Source organism: Seriola aureovittata, chromosome 7 (genome assembly GCF_021018895.1).
Source record: "Seriola aureovittata isolate HTS-2021-v1 ecotype China chromosome 7, ASM2101889v1, whole genome shotgun sequence".
In the NCBI taxonomy this organism is placed as follows: domain Eukaryota; kingdom Metazoa; phylum Chordata; class Actinopteri; order Carangiformes; family Carangidae; genus Seriola; species Seriola aureovittata.
In genome coordinates this window covers 8,671,063-8,697,818 of record NC_079370.1, presented here as the reverse complement: position 1 = coordinate 8,697,818, position 26,756 = coordinate 8,671,063, and the positions used below count along the sequence as shown (strand labels likewise).

Below are 26,756 nucleotides of genomic sequence, written 5' to 3'. Positions count from 1 at the left end.
TTAACACAAATCACATTTTAAATAGTTCAGTGTGAGGTTTTTTTTTTCACATTTAATCACATTTAATGAGCCTCTCCAACAATTCAGTATCACACTATGAATTTGGTGCGAGGGATTCCAGGAGTTAGAAAGAAAAAAAAATCTAATTCAAAGCAACAAAGGCAGAGATATCTTGACTTTTTTTCCCCTAGTATGGAATAAGCTCCAAAAATATGGATCCTACATTTACCATAATGCAACAAATAGCATATTCTTATTTGTTTTGCATCTTGAATGATAAATACCTACATCTTTCAAACTCTATGCCTTCTATTTCTAAGTCAGGCTTTCTCTTAGAAAATTTTAGAGTCGAAAGCCAGGCTGAGATAACCCTGATGACATCACTATGACATCATCAGGGTAGTCTTCTCAGGCTTTTGAAAGCCCCCCTTTAGAGCTCCAGCTTATATAGCTGTTCAGATTTAGCAGTTCTCTTCATGAAAAATTAACTGCTCTATATGTATAAAATCAGTCATTTACATGACCTAAACTCAGATAAAATAGTTTTTGACTGTTAAAACTTTATCATATTTGTCCTGTGGGTCCAGCACATCATGAAAAAAAAAAATTCTTCTGGCAAACTACTGAAAAATAAGTGTGTTTTCGTACACTGCGGGATGTAGTGCAGGACTGATGGCTGATACATGCCGCCATCTCAAGTAGATTCTCTACTTTGATGTGAACATAGACATGTTTTCAGCAGTAGTCTACTCCATCTAAGAAACAAAAATCCTTTCCTTTGAATTTCATGTAAAAGCAAAGTGCCCAGGTCCAGATATCTGCTTCACCAACGTGGTATTCTGTTGATATAAAAGCACATCTTAATGGAGAGACAAGAGCATAACCTGTTAAGCTGGCCTGATGGAACAGACAGACACACAGATGCTGTTCCTTTCACTCTCAGTTATTGTCACGCATGCACGCAGACACACACGCAGAGACACACACACACACACACACTTAAATCCATTATAGCTTTAGACTTCAAAGCTGATAGTTTGTTTTTCCACATTCCCTGAAAATGGAGAGGGTTGCTCCATGTTTGCTGAGCAAATTTAATACCTTGTACATAATGTGCATTGCTCCCCCTCACATCTAGTGCAAATGCCTCTCAATATTTCTCTCCATTTAGTCCCACCTGGAATTGTGTCTGTGTTTCTCCATTTACTTGTGATTATGTTTGAGACCGACTGTCATGGGCTTTACGTGTCCTTCTCTTTTCTTTTCCAGGTGGGATTTTTGAGCAAACAGATGGACCTGTTTCACTCGTAAGCGCGGAGGAGCTTGCCTTTAAATTTGCTGTCAATAACATTAACAGAAACAGGACTTTGTTGCCAAACACAACATTAACATATGACATACAGAGGATCAATATCTACGACAGCTTTGAAGCATCGAGAAAAGGTGAGTGACTTGTTTGGTGTTCGTTCAAGGATTGTGATCACATTGTGGAGGAAGACAAGAATCTGGTCGGTCAGAAAAACATCTGCACGATTGCTTTGGCTCGCAGACGAAGCCCTATATTTAAGTTCTTGTGAATTCTTATTTAATATAATGTGACAGAACATAACTTGCTTTCTTCTCAATCGTTCCTCTCTAGCTTGTGACCAGCTGTCTTTAGGTGTGGTTGCAATATTTGGGCCCTCACACAGCTCGTCATCGAACGCTGTGCAGTCCATCTGCAATGCACTGGAAGTGCCGCACATCCAGGTGCGGTGGAAACATCACCCGATGGACAACAGGGACACCTTTTACGCAAATTTATACCCGGATTACTCATCGCTAAGCTATGCTATCCTGGACCTGGTGCAGTTTCTCAAATGGAAGACAGCCACTGTTGTATATGACGATAGCACAGGTGAGGACACTACAATGCTAAAACAATCCACACGTGCAAAGTTTCACTAAAAACAAACTGTCTACCTCATTGTCACTGCATTTTCCTGTGTGGTCAATCAATTCATTTGTGCCGTCTCTTTTCTTCAGGCCTCATAAGACTACAGGAGCTGATAATGGCCCCGTCTAGGTACAACATCAGACTAAAGATCCGCCAACTTCCTCTTGACACGCAGGACACGAGACCCCTTCTCAAAGAAATGAAGAGGAGTCGGGAGTTCCGCATCATCTTCGACTGCAGTCACCACATGGCTGCGCAGATTCTCAAACAGGTCAGCGCGAAGGCCTTCACGGTTTCATCGACCCTCTTATTGTCAGAACTTGGTGTGGACAAATGAAAGCACGTGGGGTCCTCTTCCACACAGCTGTCTCTCTGGCACCAGTTGATTCTTATTCTGTTGTGAATGAAAACGTAGAGGCTTTGACTTATAAAGATGTTGGCAGTGTCTAAGTGGGAGGATGGCAACGGCAGAAGGTGCGCCAGTAGTGATTAAGTAGCAGTGAAATCGTGTTGTCAGGGAGTGTGGAGGACGTCCACTTGTGCCACCTGCCTGTTTGTGTGAGTGTTTTAAACATGTAGATATCAAACCCAAAATTGGCCGGTGTAAATTTTGCAATTTTGAGTGAATAATAACCATAAGCAAAGAGGCAAGCAATGATATGACAGTGAGCTGCGATCACTAGTGATATCCAGCTGCTCATTTTCACATCTGTTGCAATGGACTGTCAAACTACATTAATATATATATATATTAATAATAACTCTTACAATTAATCATAGGCCTTCACCAATTGCTTTCCTCTATCGTGTTCTCCCTATTTGCTTAATCGGTTTTTACTTCTATACAAAGACTTTTTACGGATGAATTGTTGCCCAATTTGATTTAATTAATATCCATCCCACAAACAGGAATAAGATCCAACATGTTTCATTATCAGCACTGTTTTGATATAAACAAACATCAGTCAACAAATAGCTGTCAGCATGACGCTGAGCCGAGTGGAGACTGTGTAGGTGATCTGATGCTCTATAGATGTCAGTAACAGGCTGACATCCCCTCCATTTACTTGCTGTCAGCTTCAATTAACATGTTTACCAAACAAATCATCTCCTCCCAAGTTATTTAAATAACTCACTCCTCCCAAGTTATTGAGATCTAAGTTGACATTTATCCGCTCATGGCCAGTCTGCACATGTCACTCCAAGAAATCAGTGTCCACTTGAGAGAAGAGGCGAGAAAAGGTTTTGAGGCAAAAATGCTCCAGACAGTTTCTTTCCATGAACAAACTGTCAGGCCACTGTGGTACAAACCAAAGCTCTTCTATTTCAATTTGCTCATGAGACAGCTCGTGTTGCTCAATACTGTAGTGTAATGAGATAATAAAAGGTATTAATTGAAAGGCTGTGTTGTTGTGGCACACATTGTGCTTATATAAATCTTTGTGCAGATTTAATTTACAAAACTGCAGCTTTAAATAAGACAGGACAATATTATCTGTTTATCATCGTCATTTGATAAAGATTAGGCTTAACGATTATTTTATTTGTCTTTATTTATTTTGCGTGTGGTGCTGCACCTGTACCAACTGGTAGCAGAGACAAATCATTGTATCGTGGTCGGTTTTCATGAGTTTTTGTCTTATACCAATCTGTAGCCACTGCATTAAACAAAACATTATTTAACAGCTGTATACAACTAACCTATACTAAACCATACTACTGTATGGATGCGATATGATTGCTGTCATTGTTGTATAGCATGGCTCAGGTTAAACCGTAAACATGGGCAAATACCTGAATGCCATAGGACCTTTATTGTCTAATTTGACTGTCAATCATAAAAAAAGAAAAATAATGATAAATAAAATGAAATTAAAGCTTTAAATACTATTCATGTTGAATTCTTTTACTGGTGGAACTTTCCAGAGTCAAGTATTGCCAAATCGGTGGTGTTTTAAATGGCTAACACAATTTTCCAGAAAATAATTCTCCTTCACTGCTTTAAATCTCACTGTGATACTATACTAGCGTCGCTATCAAATCAACTCTTATTTCAGAAAACCAGCAAACGATACGCAGCAGCGACAACACTGATCGGCTACTGAGCTACAGTGTGTTGCATATTGCTCAACGACAGCTTTACAAAACGGTTGCTCATACCCAAGATAATAAGAGGCAACCAGATGCACTGATTTCACATGCAATGTCTTTTGCCTGGTGCAGGTGCATGCGTATGAGGGAGAATCTGCCAACTGTATTTTAAAAGGGTTCAAACATCACATCTGAAGTATTGTATTAGGCTCTTGGGATATTTCATTTGTCATGACATGATGCTCAACGATATGTGTAGGGTCCTGTCTTTGTTCTGACAAGCTCAGCTGCACTGAACGTACCTCTGTCAGGTTTTATTCCCTCTCCGACTGGATGGGAGACTACAGAAAGCATGTCCATGGTTTCTTTACAAAAAAATCATTCTCCTTTTGCCCATGATATGTTTTCAGTCTTAATTTTAAAATGTGACCCTGCTGCTGGTGAGAACAGGGACATAGGGAAATTAACTAAAATAAGAGTTTGATGAAGAATAGAAGCGTTGACAGAATTGCATTGCATCACTCTGTAAATTCATCCTGCAGCAGTGGAAGAATCATTTTAATTAATGAAATCTCCTTTCGACAATACAAACATGACATAAAGTTTCAATGTCATGTGTTTGGCTTCTTGTCTATTCGGAAGATGGAGAAGTGAATTTGCTTCCACATAAGGATTGCATCTTATTTACATAACCTTGGCTTTTTGTTTTTTTTGTTTTTTTTTTCCCCCCACAACAGATGGTACAATTAAATGGGAAGTACAGCCGCCATGGGAATGTGGTGCCTTTGAATGTAGATTGAGTGAAACAAGTGGCAGTGATGGATTGTTCGGATATGAGACAAAGATAACCGAGCTCTTTTGATTGAAGGCTCTCCTCTCTGCTGGGATAACGTCACATGCCCCCGAGCCATTGCAAACCATTTAAATGCATAGAAAAGCATCAAGTACTGTTGCTATTCTGTAAATTTTCTGGACCACATATGGCGGAGAAATCACGGCAAGCGATAGCAGAGACTTGCCCACAAAATGAAGCGCATGTTAATCAATATGCTCATTAAAACCTGGATATTTTTTTCTTTGCTGATCAAAGTCATTTTGTGTATCTCTTTAGTATTGTTGGTTCTGAATGTGCTGTTGATGATATAATACCCTGACGTGACAAAATGACCATTCATTCACACCTCCCTATCCCTATGCCCTGTCTCCGTATCCTTCCAGGCCCAGACCATGGGGATGATGACAGAGTATTACCACTATATCTTCACCACTCTGGTAATGTACCGTGCTTGTTAATGCAAATAGAGTCTCATTTGTTCTCATCTCCCCACCGCTTGAGTTTTTGATGAATAGTGGCTAATTGCCAATGGGCTTTGGATCCAGTCCATTATATCAATTTTGTTTGACAAGCTGGAGGCATAATGGAGTCTTCAGTGTGCTGTAGTAAACACTCTGCTTTATAGTAAAGTCAACAAAAGTCTTTGAGGTGGCAGCATAACAAAGAAAAAAAAAAAAAAAAACAGCTTGAGATTCAAAACTGAATGAGACTTCCAAGTTTACAAAAGATTAAAAGTGGTCCTTTGTGAGCTTTTACGGGATATATAATAAAATGCCATACATTTTTTAAGTGAGCATTATCACAATGTAAACAAAATGCAGCAACATTAAAACTGAATTTTAACCTGATATTATTCCTCAGTTCATTGACAGGGCTTTTAATCAACAGACTATATCTACAGCTAAATTGAAGGTATTGATTTCAGACTCTATGAAAGGTTTGTTTACATAGATAAAAACATGAGTACAGCAGGCCTGTATTCTCAGTAATGACATCAATAATGAATTGAGAAACACTAGGTACTTTTCATCTATGTCAGTCTATTAAATTATAAAGTATATACTGTATATATATTTTTACTATAGTTGGCAAATCCTATGAAAAGACAAAAAACAGCTATAAATTTATCTTACTAACAAGTAGATTCTGTGTAGACAATAGCCATTAATTGTCAAAAACACTGCAGTAAAAACTATTAAAAACACAAATATGAGCCACACCTTTGAGCTGGGTGACATGTGCCTTCATTATGAAATAACGAGGACACGCCAGTTTATTTTGAGTTGATCCCACATACACTGTATTGTTACAGGAAAAGCTCACTAGAGCAGCTAACATGGATTAATCCACTGCTGGACAATAGTTCATTAGACATTATGTTCATTTTGGAAGATGTAGTTTGTGCTGGTATTGAATTGTACAGTGATAGCAGGTTACATAACCTACCTAAATCACCAAAAACTGAAAATTATAACCTTCATGAAGGCAGAACTGTTGTATTATTATGGGGGTTCCTAATGAACTGACAGTTGAATGCATGTCTTCAGTAGGAACAAACGTACTCACACACATTTGCCATGCTTTAAGATTAAACAATTTCCCAGCGTCAGACATATTAACATGTCCTGGGTGTGTTTTGTGTGTGTGTAGCATAACCTGGGTATGTGACAGTTTCATTCCCATCTTGAGCATTTTAAGTTCTCACTCTGCTAAAATGATCTTGTGGGACTAATGCAAGCAGACCCAGCAGGGAGGCGGTGCTGCTCTTCACTGTGACGCCGACTATCTGGTGACAAAAACAGACTGAATGGGAATGAATACCAGCATGTTCTGTGCTGTTCCTTTCACTCTCAGTTATTGTCTCTGTTTCTGCCTCCCTCGTGTGTGTGCGTGCACACACACACACACGCGCCGTCTCTCTGGACTCGGCCGGTCTGTTGTGATAATGTGATATGACATAGGGGTCCAGGCATGATGTGTGCCATCTTTCACGCTTGACAGCGTGGCAATGACATTGTTCTGCCATGCGTCATGTTTGTGTGACATGTCTATTGCTTTAATAGGGAAATCCAAGACTCCTTTTCTTTATTGCTGGTGCACTAGTTTATTTGTTAAGTGTAACAGTTTCCACACAGATGGAACAGAGAAATATTTACTTGAAGATTTACTTTTAAACTTCAATTTGATTCGATTTTCTGCAACAACAATATTTTTCTCATGAAGGCAAGATATCTTTATAGAATCAGAGTGTGGTATCTCTCTAAAGCTGCAATACACTGACATATTGATAGACAGACCATTAGGAAGATTATACCTGGCGGCTTGATTTGATCCAAAATGATGAATACTTGCATGGTTTATATGGCAATACAATTTCCTCTCGATGGAATCCACTGATGTCTGTGTTTTATCTTCTGAGGTGAGGGAAACGTCGACTTATTAGAGCATGAAAAGGCAACAACAGAGTGGTATAGGGTAATAACTTCCTTGTCCTTTGAAATGAGTCTGTCATAGCTCCTGTCTTGACATAGCTATCTCTGAGAACCTAATGCTGAGAACTTTGTTATGTCTGCCACCTCCAGAGCGCTTCTGTAGGTACTTGGAGATATACGGCGTGTTCTCCGGGTAAAGATTTCTGTGTAATGCTGTTGTAGGATTACATTGCTTTTGTGTTACAGATGTGTGTACAAGGCACTGCTGCAAAAAAGTGAACTTATAATTGGAACAACTTGCTTTCCTGACATTCCAAAAAATGCCCTGAAATGAGATGAGGATGTCATAAAAGATGAATTGTATTTTACAAACAATTCTGCCCCAGTTAGTTTGTATTCTTAGCTTCAAAGCTAAGAAACCTGTAACCTGATCTACTTTTCTGAGTGTTTCTGAATGTCATATAGAACAATAGTGATTGACTTTGATCTGTTCATAAAAGAGAGTACTGTACCACATTCTAGTGGGAAAGAAAAAAAAGAAATATTTCAGTGACTGGCGGCGACCGTTCTTTAGTAAGTGTCTTACACGCTCTCGTTCCCCCAGCACTAACCCCACAGGGTGCTAATGAAATATCTATGTTCATCCAAATGTCTTTTCCAAGCCCCCTGGCCCATTCCGACACGACATGTGTCAACATGTGACTTCACACTTCAGCTACAATGGCTGCCCCAGAAATTACAGCGGCTCAAATTGAATTGCTTTTTGCTTAGAAGTCGCCAAGGGAACGCAAGTGTTGAATTATTAATATGATCCAACAGAATGGGTGTTTTTTTCCCCCTTGTTCTTAAATGTTTCTTAGCTACAAACAATAATTAGAAACTTCCCAAATAAGAAATTTGAACCTATAGAGATTTTGTATGATTGAACATGATTAAGAAAGACAAAATATATAACACAAGCTTGTAGTTTGTTCAGTATAATTCATTATTATGTAGGTACAAAAACAATAACAATTTGTCAATGCTAAAAGGATTTGCCAGCAGAAAAGTGACTCCACCACCAGAGCCTTTTTAGATTTAATTTATTACACACACACCGCTTCAGACACCACAGTTAAATCTCCTGATTTGACATTGAAAACTGTATTTCTCCTTCCTTTCACTCCATTTGGTCTTAATATAGCATCTCTTTAATCAGCTGCTGCGTCATTCTCTTTTTATGTGAGGAGAAAGCATTCAGGATAAATACTTAAAACAAAGATCCTCAGTGCTGGCAGACTAAATAACAATCCATCCCTCATTACTGCTGTGTCTCAAAAAAAAAGGACTTGATGGCCATTGACCTGGAGCCATATCGCTTCTGCGGTGTCAACATGACCGGCTTTCGTATCCTCAACGTGGATAATCCCCAGGTTGCAACCATCGTGGAGAAATGGTCGATGGAAAGGCAGATACCGCCTAAACCGGATTCTGGCCTGCTGGAGGGCATCATGACGGTATGTTTTATTTCTTCTGTGTTGTTCCAGTTACAATCAGCTGTCAAAATGTTAACACAAAGACCCTGCATCTGTCCATCAGTCTTATCTGTGGCTTTTGCCCGTGGAAAGAAATGGTTTTAACAAACTACCTTGCCTCAGAAATTATCAGTGTATATGGCAACCACTATATTAGGTACATCGTCTGATTTACCCAAACAGCTCTCTCTTTGAGGCTGCAGCTCATGTATGAATAAAAGATAAATACTTTATTATGCATGTAAACAGATTTGAGTGATTTTGCTACAGTTCGATTTAATGTTAAATGGGAAAGGTGCATATTTTAAGTGATTTTAAAAAAGGTATGACCATTGGTACCACACTGAGTGGTTCCAGCATCTTATAAACATCCAATCTGCCACTCAATTTATGTCAATATCTGCAATTTATCCAGTGGCTCTTCTCGGGAAAAAAATGTCTTTCTGATTTGAGAGGTTAATAGACAAAAATCAGCCAAGCTTACACAGAGGTATGCAGGGTTTTTAAATTACAACTCATTAAGGCACTCAAGAATAGAAGGGGCCTCAGAGAGGACAACTTTTCTATAGCTTCGAACCCATGGAGTGCAATTTTCACAGCAATTATCTACAGCTGCAGTGAGCCAAGATCTCTGAACCTGAACAACAGAACAGGAAGAAACTGCCACCTGGTCAGAAATCGTGGTTCTGTTCTGGCATGCTGAAGGCAGGGTCAGATATTGGCAAGAACAGGACATGTCCAGTCCAGTCCATGGAGTGATCGTTTATGCTTTCACCAGTACAGACAGGGGTGATGTAGTGGTGTGGAGAACATTCATTAAGCCCTTTCACACCAATTATCCTTTGAACGTGCCGGTCCGTCTAAACATTGTTTCTGACCAGGGGCATCCCTTTACAGCCATTCTTTTTTCAAATGGGTAGTTTATTGTGGATAATGCACCATTGTCTCAGTATGTTTCCATGAAAATGAAAGCAAATTTGGCTTACTCCAGTGTGCCAGAAACTGATCCCATTGGTCTCACACTGGCATACATTAACTGCTGATAGAAGATGTAGGTCGTTTATATGTTACTAAATGTTGACCAAATTTATCTAGCAGGTTTAATCTTTTTCATATATCATATATCCACTAATGAGCAAATCCAAATCATGTGCAGTTGCCAATGATTTGATTTTACAAATGTGTAATCCCATTCATCATCTAATGTAAATTAATAATGAAGCAAATGTGTTAAAAGTAATTCTGTTTTGACTTTTCCTTGTTCACATTTGTGTATTTGTGCCATCACTGAAATCTACCCAAAACAGAAACTCACACGAGTCCAAATGACTCATGTCCAAAGGTCATTAAAGTAAACTGGACATGAGCAGGGCTACATTTTGAATGATCAGTGAGAAGCACAGAAGATGATGACTTACAAAATTAAAACTGTTTAATTGTGTATGTAAACTCTTAAATTTAATTACCTGAAAGATTTAACAATTGGCCTTGAAAGAGTGTGAAACCTTCATGTACTAGAATAAAGGATTAATAGTTACTAAATACATTATATAATTGATTTTTAAAATGTAATGTTGGCACAAAAAATTCCTCCAAAAGCTGAGGAAATTACAATAAATAATAAAGTTATGAGTGTCAAAGGGATGCTATTAGAAAGAATTTTTTTTCTTTTCATTTTGGATCTTTGGATCTTCCCATATCAGTGTGAACATTAGATTGATGAAGACCCAACTGTTTACGTATTTCCACAGCCATCAGCTGAAATAATGTTCACCCCTTATTCCAGACAGATGCAGCTCTGACCTATGATGCAGTCCACATTGTATCCGTCTCATACCAGCACGCTCCGCAGATGACGGTAAACTCGCTGCAGTGCCACCGCCATAAACCCTGGAGATTTGGAGGGCGCTTCATGAGTTTCATCAAAGAGGTGATGGGACACCTGTGGCCTGTTGCTATTTGATTTAAGTGTTATTTATTTTACTGATTGAGTGGTGAGCATGACAATGGGAGTGGAGTGAGGACAGTGTAGTCATTTGGGACTTAGATATTTACCCAGCAAATCAATAATATCCACATACAAAGAAAACCAAGCCTTGATAGACACATCAAAGCAGTGTTGTTGTCAGCCTTATAAATTCCCTGTATTCATAACCTATTTTCCAGAAAGCATGTACTGTAACCCTTTGAAAGCACAACTTGTGTAATCGTTTCTTATTTCATCTAACATGAGAGTCTGACAGTGCCTCAGAATACACAAACAAGTCTGTGCAAAATGGCAGATGAAGGTTGTGCAGAGATGATACTTTTTGTATCTTGATTTGTTCAAACAACTAAATCATTAGTATTTGTCTTGGGTGTGGTTTAGAATTGGCAGGAATTCCATTTGTTTTTTTTCCCTTCTTATAATCACAGAGGCTTTGCCCTCTAACCAGGATACCTCATCTGTGGGAACTGCCCAATAAATTTGCATATACCCAAAGAGCAGTGGGAATGATAGAAACAGGGGGTTGTGCATATAAAAGGATAGAGAGGGACAGCATGGTACCCATCCCATCCACAGCATGACAGCATCCCTCTCCATCAAGATACCGCCATGTGTCTGTGTGGTAAAACTGCTCAGGCCCCAGGGCCAGAGTCAGAGCAGGCTGCCATCATGCCTAGGCTGGCCAGCATCAAATGTCACAAATGTGGATGTGACCGTGAATGGTTGTCCGTCTCTATGTGTCAAGCCTTGTGATTGACTGGTGGCCTGTCCCGGGTGTAGCACACCTCTCGCCGAATGTCAGCTCGGATAGGCTCCAGCGCCAACGCAACGCTACCTAATTGAAGGGTGGATACTCTGTCATCACCTGGCTGGCACTTTGCCTCCAATTGGAGAGGGAACGGAGCAGTGGTTACGCAGTCTCTCCCACATACTATTGGTCCACTGACCTTTGCCTTCAATCCAGGTGTAGAGAAAGGGAAGAGTGGGCAGGTGTTTGTGGACCATCCACTTAACTTTAGAGAATGCAAGGCGACCCTAAACTTATGGTACAATATTAGCTGGCACTCCCCTTCCAGTGTTGGGTACCAGGATACAGGGAGTTAAGTCTGGGATAACTGCTGTCCTTGCTTGCAGCCTAGTTCGGTGGTAGGCAGGGGGCAGAATCAGGGCTCACAAGGAGAAAAAGAATAACCTTTTTATCCCCTAATGCATCACTTTTGAAAGAAAGCGTGATTAAGCAGGAGGTTCGACTTGGCTCCTCCGGGTTGTTTCTTCACCAGCAGGCAATGTCCTTGAGAGAGCAAAGCTTAACCTTTCATAATGGCACTAGACTTTCTCTTCAACGATATTCAAAGACAGTGTTTGAAATTGCCATCGCCCAAATCCTCAGGTCAATTTAGTGAACAGAAAGTGATCTACCATTTTTGTGTCGGCATGCAAATGAAGGTGGAGTGGGATGGATGTTTCCAACTTGTTTCAGGTTTCCCTCATTCCCCCTGCTCATGTGATCAAGACATGTGAGGATTAAAGTGCCGGCGCTTGTGTTTTCAGAGCAGTGCACTAAGACCAACGAGGTGTTGAGTTTGCCCACAATCTTCTGCAGTTTTATTAAGTGTGTGTCGTCTGACCTTCTGTTAAAGAAGTCTCACTTGGGCAATCCGGTGCGACGCGCTGACCTGACTTTTGTCAGCATCACATAATGGAGTGTAGTTATCATATATTTCCTCTTACCCTATAGTGGCCAGTGATATATGGAGGAGTTTGTGCATAGTAGAAGAATTACCATTGTAACCCTGTCTATATGATATAGCATTGAGCAATACTGCTGTTTCTGACGACTTAGTAAATAAGGAAGAGGATCAGTGCTGAACTGAAGGGTGTGGTGGGGGGCAGCGTCTTTAGGGATGAGGTATTCTGGATCCGATTTTCAGTTTGTGGTTCAGTAAAAACAAGGAGTCCAGCCGACAGTATATACCCCTTGAATGTTAGAGTACTCTGTGTAAATGGAATCGGAGTTGCAATATGTAACCATGCATTTATAATGACAAATCAACAATGAACGACTTGGAAGAAAATGTCATTTTTGTCCTTGCACTCGTGATACAACTGTTTTCTAACCATTCCCACAACCCCCAGAATTCACTGTGCAAAGTGTGCTCTGAAATCTGATGCCCCATATTATATTGTTACTCAGCTCCACATCCCCGACTGGCACAAGATCCATGAAATACTATTGTTCGTGTTCAAGTTGCAGGAACAATATCTGCTTCTCTGCCAAATGCGCGAACACAAATACGCTTAGGCTTACGCCATTACAATGCACAGCAAACAATGTCCATGTGTGTGGTCATTTGAAACAATGAGCATTGTTGGCCAATCTAAGAATATGTGCCATTAGGAGTTATGTTAGCGACTTGCAGTGATCATGACAAAAGCAACTCAAGTATTATTACAGGGTTGTTTTTATTCAAACTGTAGCGTTTGGTTACAAAGACACTTACTCAGGCCTGATTTATGCTTGCTACAAGACAAGAGTCAGACATATTCTGAAGGTCAAATTGGCCCTTTGCATGTGATGTGGCTGAGGCATTTATGTCACTCTTTGAATTAAAGCTGTTTGAACACGTCACCCATCTCAGTGGTGTTAAGACTAGACGAAATGAGGTATGAGGTGGAAAAGGAGAGTGCCACAAATTTCTCATTGAAGCTTCGATCTTCTTGCAGCAAGTTCTGACAAGGTACAGGGACGACGGAGTGAGCTATTGCCCGTAGGGTTGGATTTTAAATGTCAGAAAACTGCTGCTGCTTGACACACAGTGATTGATTAGTCTGTTGTTCCAAGACCCATTAAAAAATCAAGTGTCGACATCACAGAATGCGACTGAATGAAAGGGACACCAATGGAAAATGAAAAATCTGTTTTCGCATAGATATAGATAAAACACATAGATTTGACTAAAATAAAATAAATCTTAGCATAGTATTCTATAAAAGAGGATTCCCCATAGATGACTGGGCATGCAGTGCACATGCCAAGACTGAAATAAAACAGACACTAACAACGACAAAAGAAGAAATAGTTGATAGAGGGTGACTTCTTTTAGAGGAAGTGTGAGAGGACTGTCATGTTTGCTTATGCACACATCTGTTGAGGTGTCGGGTATCAGGGAATAGTAATAGGGGGCAGTTATGTGTTTTTCCCCCTCATGGGGAATCAAGCAAAAGGAGATGGTTGTTAATTAACTCTATAGTCTGGAGGGAAAACGCTTTGGAGGCGTTGAGATGTAAAATGTAATTAAAAAAAAAAAAGAAAAAAAAAAGAAAATGCAGCTCGTACAGTTTACGTTTGTACTTTTGGTCCGTGGGCACTCGTGCATGTGTGGGTGTGAATTTTCTGTCCGTGAAAGATAGAGGGTGTTGTGGTGTGTTTTGGTGACATCACTCGTACATTTCTCTGCGATTATTTCCTCATTATTCATATATTGTAATTTGCACCAAATATTTTGTTCCAAACATATACAAACAGAGCAACTGCTGTGACAAAAAGGTTCACAATATAATGCAATATGCTACAACAATTGTGAATTATACTCTTCAAAAAGATAGGCTAGTATGTATTGCAGGATAATTGTACTGATTAGATTAGGTTGTACAGGTGTTTAGATTTTTAGGTGCAGGATTCTGCATCACGACAATAAGGTTGATAATGTGCGATTTGTTTTATGAATATGGGTATAAATATGTAGATATATTATCTTTCAGTCCCACTGGGATGGATTGACGGGGAGACTGTCATTCAACAAGACAACCGGTCTACGTACAGACTTCGACCTGGACATCATCAGTCTAAAGGAGGATGGACTTGAAAAGGTAAATTTTGTTTGCTGAGACGGAATTAAAAAATAAAAAAAACGCAACAGCAATGCGTATCACTGCATGCAGTACATGAAAAAGTAGAACTTCTGAGATGATTATAGCATGAAAAGAAGTTAATGGATTATTGATTTCAGAAATATGTTTCAGATTTTCCTCTTGGTGTGCAAGAGATAATGTAAATTTGACAGTATCATTTACCTCCTAACAAGGAAGCAAATTGGCTGTTTCAACATAAGCATAAGTTAGTGGATCATAAAGCAAATTGGATTAGGGTACACATTAGGGTGTTAATTGCAGCCTCTCTTAATGATAATTTGAGGTGATGCCCAAAATGCTGTTTGGTGGTAATGAGCTGTATAAACATGTTTTACAAAAAAAGGGAAAAAATGAACTAAATGGTTGGTAATGTAGAACTTATTTTATTATACTGGAAGGCAAAGTACCCTCTGGACTATAACAGCTTTTCTCTACTAGAGGGCTTTCATACATTATGAATACATCAAATAGGGATAAGTCCCATTATGACTTCCTCAAGTACTCCCTAAAGGCTCAAGACCATATAATAGCTGGGGCTTTTCAGCATGTAACCCTTCTGTTCCAGAATGGAGCTTGTAACACTGCTGCTTTGAAATGATTCTTCTTCTGCCTTTTACTGGCATCTTTTCCTGCGCGTGGTCAATTAAGCTGAAGCACAGTCATCTTGCAAAAAAATATTTGATGGCATATTAGCATCATCTCATTGTGTCTCTGACAAATCCTGCGTTCGAGCATGCTCGCATTGATCCTGCAGATCCTTTTTTTTTTTTTTTTTTGTATATCCATGGAATCGGCTTTAACTGTATGAGCCTGTTAAGATGTGGACTTTTCTCAACTAATCCACTGTAATTGAATATTAGCCCAAGTTTGAGCTTTTGCTGGAATTATGAACAGGTTCTGAGAGTGCCACTTTCACTCAGCGTCGGCATGCTCAGGAGGGTGAAATAAATGTAATGCTCTCTGTGTGGTTCCATGAGTAAGTAACTTTTGAATCAAGTCTTTTGCTAATCATGTTTAATGAATTGAGCTAATTGTAATTGGGTACAATTAGAAAGAATTTTGCAAAGCAGAGTGCATTCACAGATATTTTTAAATCTCTCTCCTGGAGTTCTTTTTGGTTGTGTGACAAGCTGTAACTAATGTGCTTTTCAAATTAGAGCATACGCCTCTCTCTGGATCAGGCAGGGAGGACTTTAACAGACGTTTTTCATCCTTTTTCTTTTTTTTTTTGTTGGGCGTTGTACGTCTTTAGATGGATCCACCTCAAGCACAAAGCCCTCGTGAATATTAAAAGCTGTGTCTGTAGTAATAGAGAGAGCAGGAAAGATGGAAGGAGGGCTTCGTACAGGGGCTTGCTTGCAAACAGAGATTGTTACAGACGGCCACAGGACTATTTGTGCTAATGATATGTTCCAGAGTGTGTCCCTACAATATGCAGAGCTTTGTTGCCTGAGGGCCTCTTGCATGCATAACTCCTTTTATTTGTACAAATCTCTTAGCCTATCTTACTGAGACTGCAGAGCGAAATTACTTTCACAATGTAATCCAACCGGCAACCCTACGCTGGTGCCATCCTTCAAATTAACTGCAACCTTCTTGCAATATTTGTTATTTTATAATAGCGTCTGTTTGTTTTAGCGTCATTGTTTAGCCTTATTTCTTTTTAATACACATTTACACACATCTGAGACAACACCAATACAGCACCACATCAGACAGCATATTTCTATTTCTATACTTTAATGTAATATTAATAGTCTAACATAATCTGTTATCTTTATTTTACAAATTTCTCGTGTCTATTTTCATAATTGTTGGTATTGTTTCTGTATTTGTGAGTATCTTATAACCTACTGGCAATCTACAGTATTACTAAGTCTTGTTTTAATATATAGTTCATCAAATGAGTCCAGTTTCTTTGATTTGCCCATCGTGCTTGATGTCTCTCGAGACATACACCTAACTACGCTGTGCTTTCCAAAACGCCTTGTTCTGCTGATATAAAGGTGACTCATCTGATGCCGCCGGAGGTGTGTTCAGCCTGGCACTAATCTGGTAGACTGGTTGGCAGGGGAGTCTGCTGGGGTCACAACAGCCAACCAACAGACACAGAACACTTAGCTACACACTTTTCATCTTCCACAGGTGGGGAAGTGGAGTGCGTCGGGAGGTCTTAACATCACAGAAGTGCCGAAGCGAAAAGGGATGAACATCACCGATTCCCTGGCCAACCGCTCCCTCGTCATCACCACCATCCTGGTAGGTCACCTGTGTAGCCTGGAGTAAAAGATGTCCTAAAAGTTGCCCTGTTAATAAGACCCTGAAATTCCAGCTTTAGAATAAGGTCTTATGTTTATTTCTTTCTAGCATCAGCCATGTTTTACTCAAAATTTACTGCAACATTAAAAAGAGATGTGTTCAGTTTTCTTTGTGACTGACACGTAATATATTTGCTAGATCTAAACACAGCACACAAATCATAGATTACGCATCAGATCTTGTACCCTAATTGACTGTTTGCAAAACCCTCCACCATACAGCCCTTATGCAATGACAGCTTAGCAGCTGTAACTAGGCACAGAAAACCTGTCAAACATTTGATTCCCCGCACGTTGAAGGTATATGCATAGGGTTGTAGTAAAAGTGATATAGAAAAAATATTTTGAGGTTTTCCAAAACCAAAAACACAATCGGAAGAATGGATCGAACAGTGTGTTTTTCTGCTCCAATACAAGCTGCAAATGTTAGCATGCTTGGTTAGCAAGCTTCCTTATATTTAAGGTCGTCATAATATTCGAAGTCTGTTGTCCCTGTTAAGATGCATTTGCCCTTACCTTAACCTGAAGCTAACCTTACCCTAACCAGTCATCTTTGCCTCCTCTCAAACCTTGGAATCTAATTTCTTCTGTATGCTAACCCAGCATTACTTCTGGGGCCAAGGAGCCTCGATTTGAAGAAGTTTAAACCCAAGCATATCCACAATGTATAACCAAAAATAGCTTTTCGTTGCAATCCTACACTCTTTACACACTGGGCAGTTTGTGCATGGGACATGCCACTTTAGCCCAATTCTTTCAGCATGGTGTCACATACAGTATGGAAAAATCAATTCAATATTTAACCAGCCTTTTACAGGGATCCTGATTGGCCTGAACAATTAATCGGAATATTAGCATAATCACAATATGGATAAGTGCAATAACCAAAGGGAGCTACAATGTTTTGATATAAGGTAAAATGTGTCTTAACATGCCATTATAGAGGGAACATTGTGGTGTTTTAGAGATGCCCCGGCCTACAAATCATAGTCTGCACATGTAAGGGAACATGCTTCTTTGGTACAGACCCCAGCAAAAATCACATCATCATAATTTAGAATTTTTTTTTTTTTTTTCCAGTGAAAATAAAATGCAAAAATTCCCACTAAAATCATGACTCATCCCATTCGCAATATGTGCCAAAATATGCTATTTTTTTTGCACATCTCTCAGCCCTAATTCCTGATTTAAAATGAGTCAGCCGGACACATTAAAAAGTCAGAGATGGGGACAGCAGTTTAAATAACTCATGTTAGATTAATTAGCTACCTAGCAACAGCTCCAGGTTTCTTTTCAGCTTGAAATGGCCTCCCTTTGTTTTAAAAACCAACCAAGAATTTCAAGTGTTAAACCTCCCATTGCTATCATTACAACTGCATATGTGCAGGAATAGAAAGCTTGACAGGCTTAGCAGCAGCGTCTAAGTTAGTGAATGTTTAATTATCAGTGACCCATGTGAGATTTTAAAAGTTGGCTACATCATAATGTTCAGTTAAAAGACCAAAATAAAAAAATGTAAAAAAGAACTAGGTAGTGAGATACAATGAACTATTGCTGAGAATGGAATTAATTACATGTTCAGATGTTCAGGACGAACTGGGTGACCCCTCCCCCAGCTTCACATCCCATTCATTTGTACATCCCCAGTTGTATGTACTTAAAACCGTCACTGGATGTTGGGCTCTTTGTGGAGCTATCAGGGAGGTGCTGACACAGATGTCCCCCTCGATGCACCTTTTCAGGACAGATATACAGGCTACAACCATAAACACTATCATTATGCCTATGTTGGATCACAGGGCTGTAATTATGACAAGTGAGGTCAAGGCAGGACATAATTAATGCCTATCAGGTGCAGATCCATGTTAATTCTGTCTCAAAGAGGAGAAATGGAAGAAGGATTTAAGTGATGTATTGTTGAACTACTGTACAAGGAAGTGGCAGAGTTTTCTGATTTAATGTTGAAATTAGAGCTGTGTTAAGACGTGTTCCTCACCGAGCAGTTTAAGTGTTTCAAGTTAATTTTAAGTTTTCCAAAATTTCAAAAGACATTTGAATATTTCTGACATGCTCCTGGATTTGCTATTTCACTGGGAATCATTAGTTTAAGATCATAAAGCTGCCTACTTGCTGAAGAGTGTGTTTCAGCTTTAATATCAATCTCTCCTCTTAGCGTAATGACATTGCATCAAACTGATTCCAGTGATGCATGAACAAGACGTCTGACAGCTTTATAGTGATAACTTTGTCGAAGAGATTAAGGCACTTAATGTGTTTTCCCGCTTACATTAATTGTTTGCACTCCATTGCCTGTAATGTCTCTGCACAGGCCGACCTCCCTCCTCTTTCTGTTATGCACGCCCATGCTGCGACTGTGAGGGTAGAACTGGTATAAACACTTTGATTTGACTTCAAACCTTGGGGAATAACAAGAATTGGAGGGCTAGAAACAGATGGTAATGACTTTTTCCCTTAACATGCAAACTTTTTGATCAAGTTAATTGGACAACTTGAGCAAAGTTTGTGGCTAAGCAGTTACTCTCTAAATGCATTGTCATCAAGTATTCATAACTTATTATTTATTTAAGAGACCATCCTAATTGTAATGTCCAAATGGTTTCATATTTTAATGGCAAACAATTAAAGATGTTTATCATTTCCTGTATGTTTTTTTTTCATAGGCATTTTTATTTTTCTAAAATTTATGGCATAAATTATGCCCTGCTTCATGTTAGGTTTGGTTTACAGTACTGTTTACATGCAACTAGCCTCAACAAAAACAAGCACAACAACTGTGTCCCCATGCCACCAGCACGTGATGCTGTATTTCTGTTGCTCCCTCCTCCATCCTCACCACCTCCACTTCCCCCTAAGAAGAACAATTTCCTCAGGGAATAAAGAGTGCAGTGACTGCCTATTTTCTCCTCTTTGACTGTACTGTTTAAAAAAAAAAAAAAAAAAGGAAAAAGAAGAAGAAGAAGAAAAAAAAAAGCACAGGGTCACCTTCACTAGAGAATCAATTACTCTGCTTCTGAGCTCAGTTTGTAAATTATACATCTGGCTATTTGAGGCAATAAATTGTATTATAGCCATTGCATAAATGGACCAACATGTTTTGAAGTGCACAGCGGGATATGCAAGTCTATCTGGCAGGGAAATGGTAACAGGCACTAAATAAAGGAAATCATTTATGAGCTATTCGGTGTTAGTCATTGTCACTGCAGGCATCAGCTCAGTTGCTCTCCCTTGGAGGTTGGTGACAATTGATGAAGGCAACGTTGTGGGCATGTTCCATTTCACTGCTGAATTCTGTTCCTAATCAAGCTTTTATACAGCTCAAATTATGAGCAAGCCAGACAGGATATTACAGGCCAGTAAAGAGTGTCAGCCACCTGACCATAAAATGAACCGACCTGTGCACCAGCTATATAGGTCAACACACAGCAGTGTGGGGGAGTGTGGCAGGTTTAGTTAGCTCAACACTGCAAGCACATTGATAGTATAAACATTCCTTCTGTGTGCATTACCATCACTATAGAAAACGCCGGTTGCAGCTTTGCAATTTAAAAGACATTTACTTACATTAGAGTCTTAAAGTAGCTCAGGTCTCCTGTTGCTTATACATCAGTGTAAGAAAAACCTCAGCATTCTTTCATATTTTAACACTCCCTGTAGCCGCACACTGAACCAGAATCTGCTGTCACTGCCAGTTAAACGCAACAGCGGCTCATCAGCTCAGATCACTTTGCTTCAATTAGGTGCATGTGCTGAAACAAATTGAAAAAGCTGACCTCACCATTGCTTTTCATTTGATCTTTTGGATCTGTGCAGGAGGAGCCATATGTCATGCTTAAGAAGTCTGACAAGGCGCTGGTTGGGAACGACCGTTTCGAAGGATTTTGCATCGACTTGTTAAAAGAGCTCTCCAACATCCTGGGCTTCACCTATGAGATCCGTCTGGTGCCGGATGGGAAATACGGCTCTCAGGATGACAAGGGCCAGTGGAACGGCATGATCAGGGAACTTATAGAACATGTAAGTTGGACCTCATATTGTCTCCTTTACATTTTTTTCCTTATAGGAATAGTTCGACATTAGAGGAAATGTGCTAATCTGCTTTTTTTTCAGAGAGTTAGATTGATGCCAGTCACTGTGGCTGGAACAAGCAACCTGCTAGCTTAGCCTAGCAGTTGCCAGGCAACTAGAGAAAAAGTTACAGGCCAGGTATAGTCTGGTAAATAACTAAAAAAAAATCAAATTTTGTTTTTACACTTGACTTTTAGAGATGTGGGTAGGTGGATTTTGTTACCTTTGGACTGAGCAAGGCTAATTGTTTCCCCTTGTTTAGTCTTAATGCTAAGCTAAGTAGCAGCTAACTGCCTCAGGCTACATATTTACCATACAGGCATGAGAGTGGTGTCAATCTTCTCAGGATTCTCTCAACAAGCAAATAAACGCATCTCCCAAAACCTCAAAATATTCCTTTATTATACACCACATCACTACAATTATGCAGCTCCATGTTTTACATCATCACATGAACCTACAAAAGCAATGCCACTGAAGTGAATAGCTGGCTATGTCCTTCATGTGGACAGTGATATAGTTATGATTGAGTACAAGTCAGGAGCAGCCTGCAAAGCTGTCACTCACATTTATGGCACAATTATGCCAAGGTTGCCTAAATGTTACAATTGTGTTGATGCCATTCAGTCCGACAAACCACTTCCTACAGATGGATGAACCACAGATCCGGGATGAGCATGCAAACACTGAATATATTGTCAGGATGCAGAGGAACACACCGCCAATCATCTCGCAGAGGCATAGTGGGGAACCGCAGCTGTCTGTATCAAATTCAAAGATTCATCGGCCATGAAACAGCCCTACCTCGAAGTGATGGTGGCAATTCTCTGCTGGCATTTCATAAGTGCCCCTGTCAGTGCTCTCTCTTTGTCCTCAGCCCCATCAGGTCAGCGCTGTACTCAGCTGAAAACTTGTAATAGCTTAAGTGGCATTTAGTGCAGGGAATCGTATGGCAGGAGTCAATGGCTTGGTGCTGAAAGGGTTGGGAAAGGTGGGCTCCCACTGCAGCACTTTATTTCTCCATCCAAGCTTTTTGCTAGATCCACGTTGATAACAATAACCTTGAGGGGAACAAATGGATTACTAAAGGCAGAGAATGCTGGCACGAAATGGAGATGCATGACTCAATCATTAAACAGCACATACACTCTTTGTGTTAGTCTGGTCCTTGATTTAAAGGGAGACGGTGCAGGTGGCTGCAGAGAGTCTGTTCATTAGCTTAAAGCCAAATAGAAAAAAATAATAAAAATTGTGTGACATAAGGTTCACATGTGTTATGTGAAGATGTAGCATTTGGTGATTGAGACCTCTGGACCCAGATTTGATATGAGCGTAAGCTGTTGAGAACAGTGTTTACACATCAATGTGTAGCTCTATTTGCTTTTGGTTTATAGCTTTAGAAATTGAGAAATTATAAAGAAGCAGACAAATACAGTTAACTGATTCCATTGATTTTTCTGTTTTATAACATACCAATATATTTTATCCTTTTTAGGTCTATTGCCTTTGTAAATAGCAGCAGAAGAGAAGATTAGAATCTAGACTGCTAGTTATTGCTTTTACTGCTCCTTATCGCATGACCAAGGATGCACGACGTCGTCTTTGTGGATTTTTAGTCGGTTCTATTTTGTGGTCTGGTGCTCTCCTTACCCTTGTCGGTATGGATAAGCTGATCATGATTCAGCAGACCTGAAACATAAACTTTAAGGCGAGCTGAGGAGATCTGACCCTGGAATGATATGAGAGGCCAGTGAGGCTACAGATTCCATGAGAGTAAACCACAAAACTACTGCAGTTGTATTTCTTCTCAACTTTAGCAGGAACTGTACTCTTCAGTTAGTCGCTATTTTCTTATATACATATTCCATGTTGTTATCTGTTCAATTTGTATTCATGACTACTTTCTATTAACCTCTTAAAAAGCCATTGCTCCCTCTCTGTAATACAGATAAATAAGATGTATAACAGTTTACCAGGGATCAGTGCGTTTACTTAAAGAAGGGTCATGATGTTAGATAAGGTCTGAGGTACTGGAGAAACAGGGAAAACAGTTGGTTTAAGCTGATAAAATGGTGCTGAAACACAAGACTCATGCATTCTTAGCTCACATAGTCTGCCCTCATAAATCATAGTTGCCTTACAGAATTACACAAAACTGTTTGACTGACATCTTTTTAAGAGAACAAGGCTTGGGCTTATTAAAACCCGTCGTAAACCTTCATTCACTTCTGTAATTCATCAAGCTTTGTCACACAAAGAGGGAGATGTGACAGATATAGAGAAAAGCTCAGTATGTATGTGTGTGTGTGTGTGTGTGTGTGTGTGTGCCTTTTTATGTTTTGGTATGAATGGGATACTATTATGCGATTTACTCCCCATGTAACTGAGGCGTCTGAATGACAAACTGCAACGTTGCCAAGTGCAACGATTTAGCATTGTGTAACATACAGCCCTCTATTTTGCTCTGTGTAGTCAAAGCTCACTGTGGTGCCAAAGGGCATTGTTTGGAAGGTGCTAAATGATGCAACAGGCCTTGTTAAACTTGATTTAGTCACAATAAATGATCACTTTAATCATGCTGTGATGCAAATGTTAATAGCGAGTTTAGCACATCATTTGTTTCTGTCATGGCAATTAATCTTTGCTTCGACAGATAAGTTATAGCCAGCCCACATCCTTCTTGTCTACACAGATAGATAGTCGAATAGATTTAGGTCAGGATGAGAAGCCACAGTACAGCACTTTATTTGTAGTGATGTAAAACTGGGCTTGGGCCAATATTCAGTAATATCGAATATCATGATATTTCCTGCCATATGTGATAGTTTTCATCATATATTCTTTTGTAATTTTCAAGTCTGCCCTGCCGCCGAGTGCGACCGTAGTTTCAGTGCTTTGTTTACTGTACACTCTGCCTTGGTATAAGAATAATAAAACTTTGAACAGCTGTGTAGTGGCATATATACCTGAAGCATTAAATACAATAATATAATTATATTTTATTTTAAAAAACTACAGAAAAATGAAATACAACAACATAATTTCATAATATGTGGGCTGGACTGTATTGATTTTTGGATATTGCCCAAGCCTAGGTAAAACACACATTGTGTTTTTATTTTTATCTGAGGATATTTTGGTAATTGAAGGCAGCATGTGACTGCAAGTGGATGGACAAGTGTGATTCAGATTGTTATCACAGAAGCACAATGAGCTGGTGGTGAGAGCGGCTGACCCAGAGCTGGAGGAGCACAAGTTCAACAGTCACAACAGCAAACATGTTTGTCCCACCTGCCAAAGCACCCTTGAATAAATCAGTTCCCTGCAACCACTCTCTCTGCAGCCTGCTGCTTATGCAAAGCAACAATCCCTTGATTACATTGGGTATGCTTCATCATCAGCCCTTTCTATATTTTGACATGAGATGGTTCAGGCATATATATACTATTGTGTGTTGTCTGAACATAAATGTCATGCTGTGCATTCATTTTTCCACCCTGGCATTTGTAAATGCATGTACAACTACCCAATCAGACCTTTTAACATTCCCTCAGCATCCCAATAGCAAAAAATTGCTGTCTGTTATCTGAAGTAACCATTGCGTAGTTCAGCAAAGTGTGTTTCTGCAATTACAACACATTTCACAGAAGCACCTCTATCTGTTCTAAAAGAAAAATGAGCAACACAACGGCGCAATATGTAAGTGCTGTATAATTCTAGTATCAGACTGGTGACCGCATCCACTTAGATGCATAAAGAATGTAAAAGCAGGGTGTGTAAATGTTTGTTGAGTCCAGAAAGTCTTGTTTTTCAGCAGTATGATAATGATAATAATAACAATAATAATGATATCCTCCACTGGCTTTAATGTTTTTATTAAAATAACTATAAGAACAGCTGAAAATACTGACACTGTTAAGTTTGTTCAGTGTACAGTCAGTGGGTTGAAAATGTGTGGATCATGTTAGTTGCAACTTCATGAACCCTCCAGGCTGTCGTCAGGTGAGGAGGTCCGGAGCGAGGGAGAACACCACTAAGCCCACCATCTGCAAACCCAGATAACGCCAAGCCATGTGGCACGCAGCAGGGCACTATCAGGTTATCTTGCTTGTGCCCACTTTGTGTGTCTGGGCGAAAGCAGAACAAGGACATGCAGCATGTATATTAGCCCACCGTGGGGATGTCTGGAATCGCATGCTGGTTGATCTTCCGGCTGAGTGGCAGGTTGGTTCAAAGCTGCAGTTGGCAGCAGAGAACAGAGGGAGCAGTATGTGATGTACAAATTTGAATAGTTTAAGAGAGACAGCAGATGCACAGCAGGACGCACCGGTTTTCCCATCTTTCCATCTCTCCAGAGGCCACCGTGCATTTAGCGACCACGGTGCTGACCGCAGGAGCACATAATCCACAGTGGCACAAGTAAAGTGCAAATGTTTTTTTTCTGACCTTTGTTTACTGCTGTGTGGAACTTATCATGTAAATCTGTGGGAAGAGCTGTCTAAGCCACAGGGAAAGGTAAACTCGTGTTAAGAACAGCCTTAGGGCCTGGAAAGTAAGTAAAGAAAAAAAGATGTTTTAAGATGTTAAAACAAACAAAATGACAGAATACATCCGTTCGTAAGAGGAGCGGAGGACATGACTGCTTTTTATCTCATTATGATTGTATGTGTTTCTGGATTCTACTGCTGTAAGGTTAGGTCTCACGGTTTTGCATGAAATACCCAAACAAACATGCAGTCTCATATAATTTGGTAAAAATGCAGGCTGAAGTCCTGTTCCTCTCCCTGCACTCAGTATGTAGGAAGTAAAAGAAAGCCTCCCTTTGTGAGCTGTCTTGTTTCTTGGAAGAAGGAGGAATCCGAGCGTGAACCAAGCAGCTGGTTTCATTAACCTCCTGTCCAGACATGGTGCAGGGGAGTTGTGCGGGCTGCCGATATAAATGGAAACATTCTGAATATGCAGTCATACGCATATAATAGGTGACTGAAACTTATCTGTCATGCTTGGCCATATCCATTGTATAATGCTATATGGTGTCGTTATGTCATTCTAGTGACACTAGAAAATGGCTTTATAGATGGAGCTGCATGTGATACATTGGAACGATGTATAACCTTATTCCAAAAGGCATCATTGAAGAGACAGATTCACGTTTCACGTTTACTATTTATACTCTATTTTTATTATCAATTTTAAAAGGAATGTGACAGACATATATAATTAGATATCTTCCTACTGCATATTTCACAGTATCAATAAAATATAACATGACAGTCTTGTGAGACTGTACTTAAGCACAGCATCGTTTTGAGCTAAATGCTAATCCAAGTAAAGTTATGGTAATCCATCTAATAGTTGTGGAGATATTTTACTCAAACCTATAAATATCATGGTGTCAGGATTCATGTTTTGGGCACCATGAATGTTTGTACTAGGACAAAAAAAGAAAAAAGAAAGATATGCTATATTGTATATTGCATATAAATATATATTGCGATTGCGATATAAGTCACAATTTCTGTTGGAATGGTAATTTTTGCATTTCATTTTCACTGGAAAAAAAAATATAAAAATGATGATGTCATGTACCAGAAAAACACGTTCCATTATTTCTGGAAAATATGATTTGTAGGTCAGGGCTTCTC

At 39.6% G+C, this 26,756-nt stretch overlaps 1 protein-coding gene across 1 annotated transcript in view; it reads left to right on the top strand.

Moving 5' to 3' along the window:
- grik3 (glutamate ionotropic receptor kainate type subunit 3) overlaps positions 1–26,756 on the top strand; it is a 94,747-nt gene that overhangs the window by 49,101 nt on the left and 18,890 nt on the right. Inside the window, exons 2-10 of the mRNA XM_056380477.1 lie at positions 1,270–1,443; positions 1,640–1,897; positions 2,026–2,207; positions 5,246–5,299; positions 8,620–8,790; positions 10,595–10,738; positions 14,558–14,665; positions 16,853–16,966; positions 20,857–21,060. Coding sequence (XP_056236452.1) covers positions 1,270–1,443; positions 1,640–1,897; positions 2,026–2,207; positions 5,246–5,299; positions 8,620–8,790; positions 10,595–10,738; positions 14,558–14,665; positions 16,853–16,966; positions 20,857–21,060 — 1,409 coding nt within the window. The remainder of the gene's footprint in view (positions 1–1,269; positions 1,444–1,639; positions 1,898–2,025; positions 2,208–5,245; positions 5,300–8,619; positions 8,791–10,594; positions 10,739–14,557; positions 14,666–16,852; positions 16,967–20,856; positions 21,061–26,756) is intronic.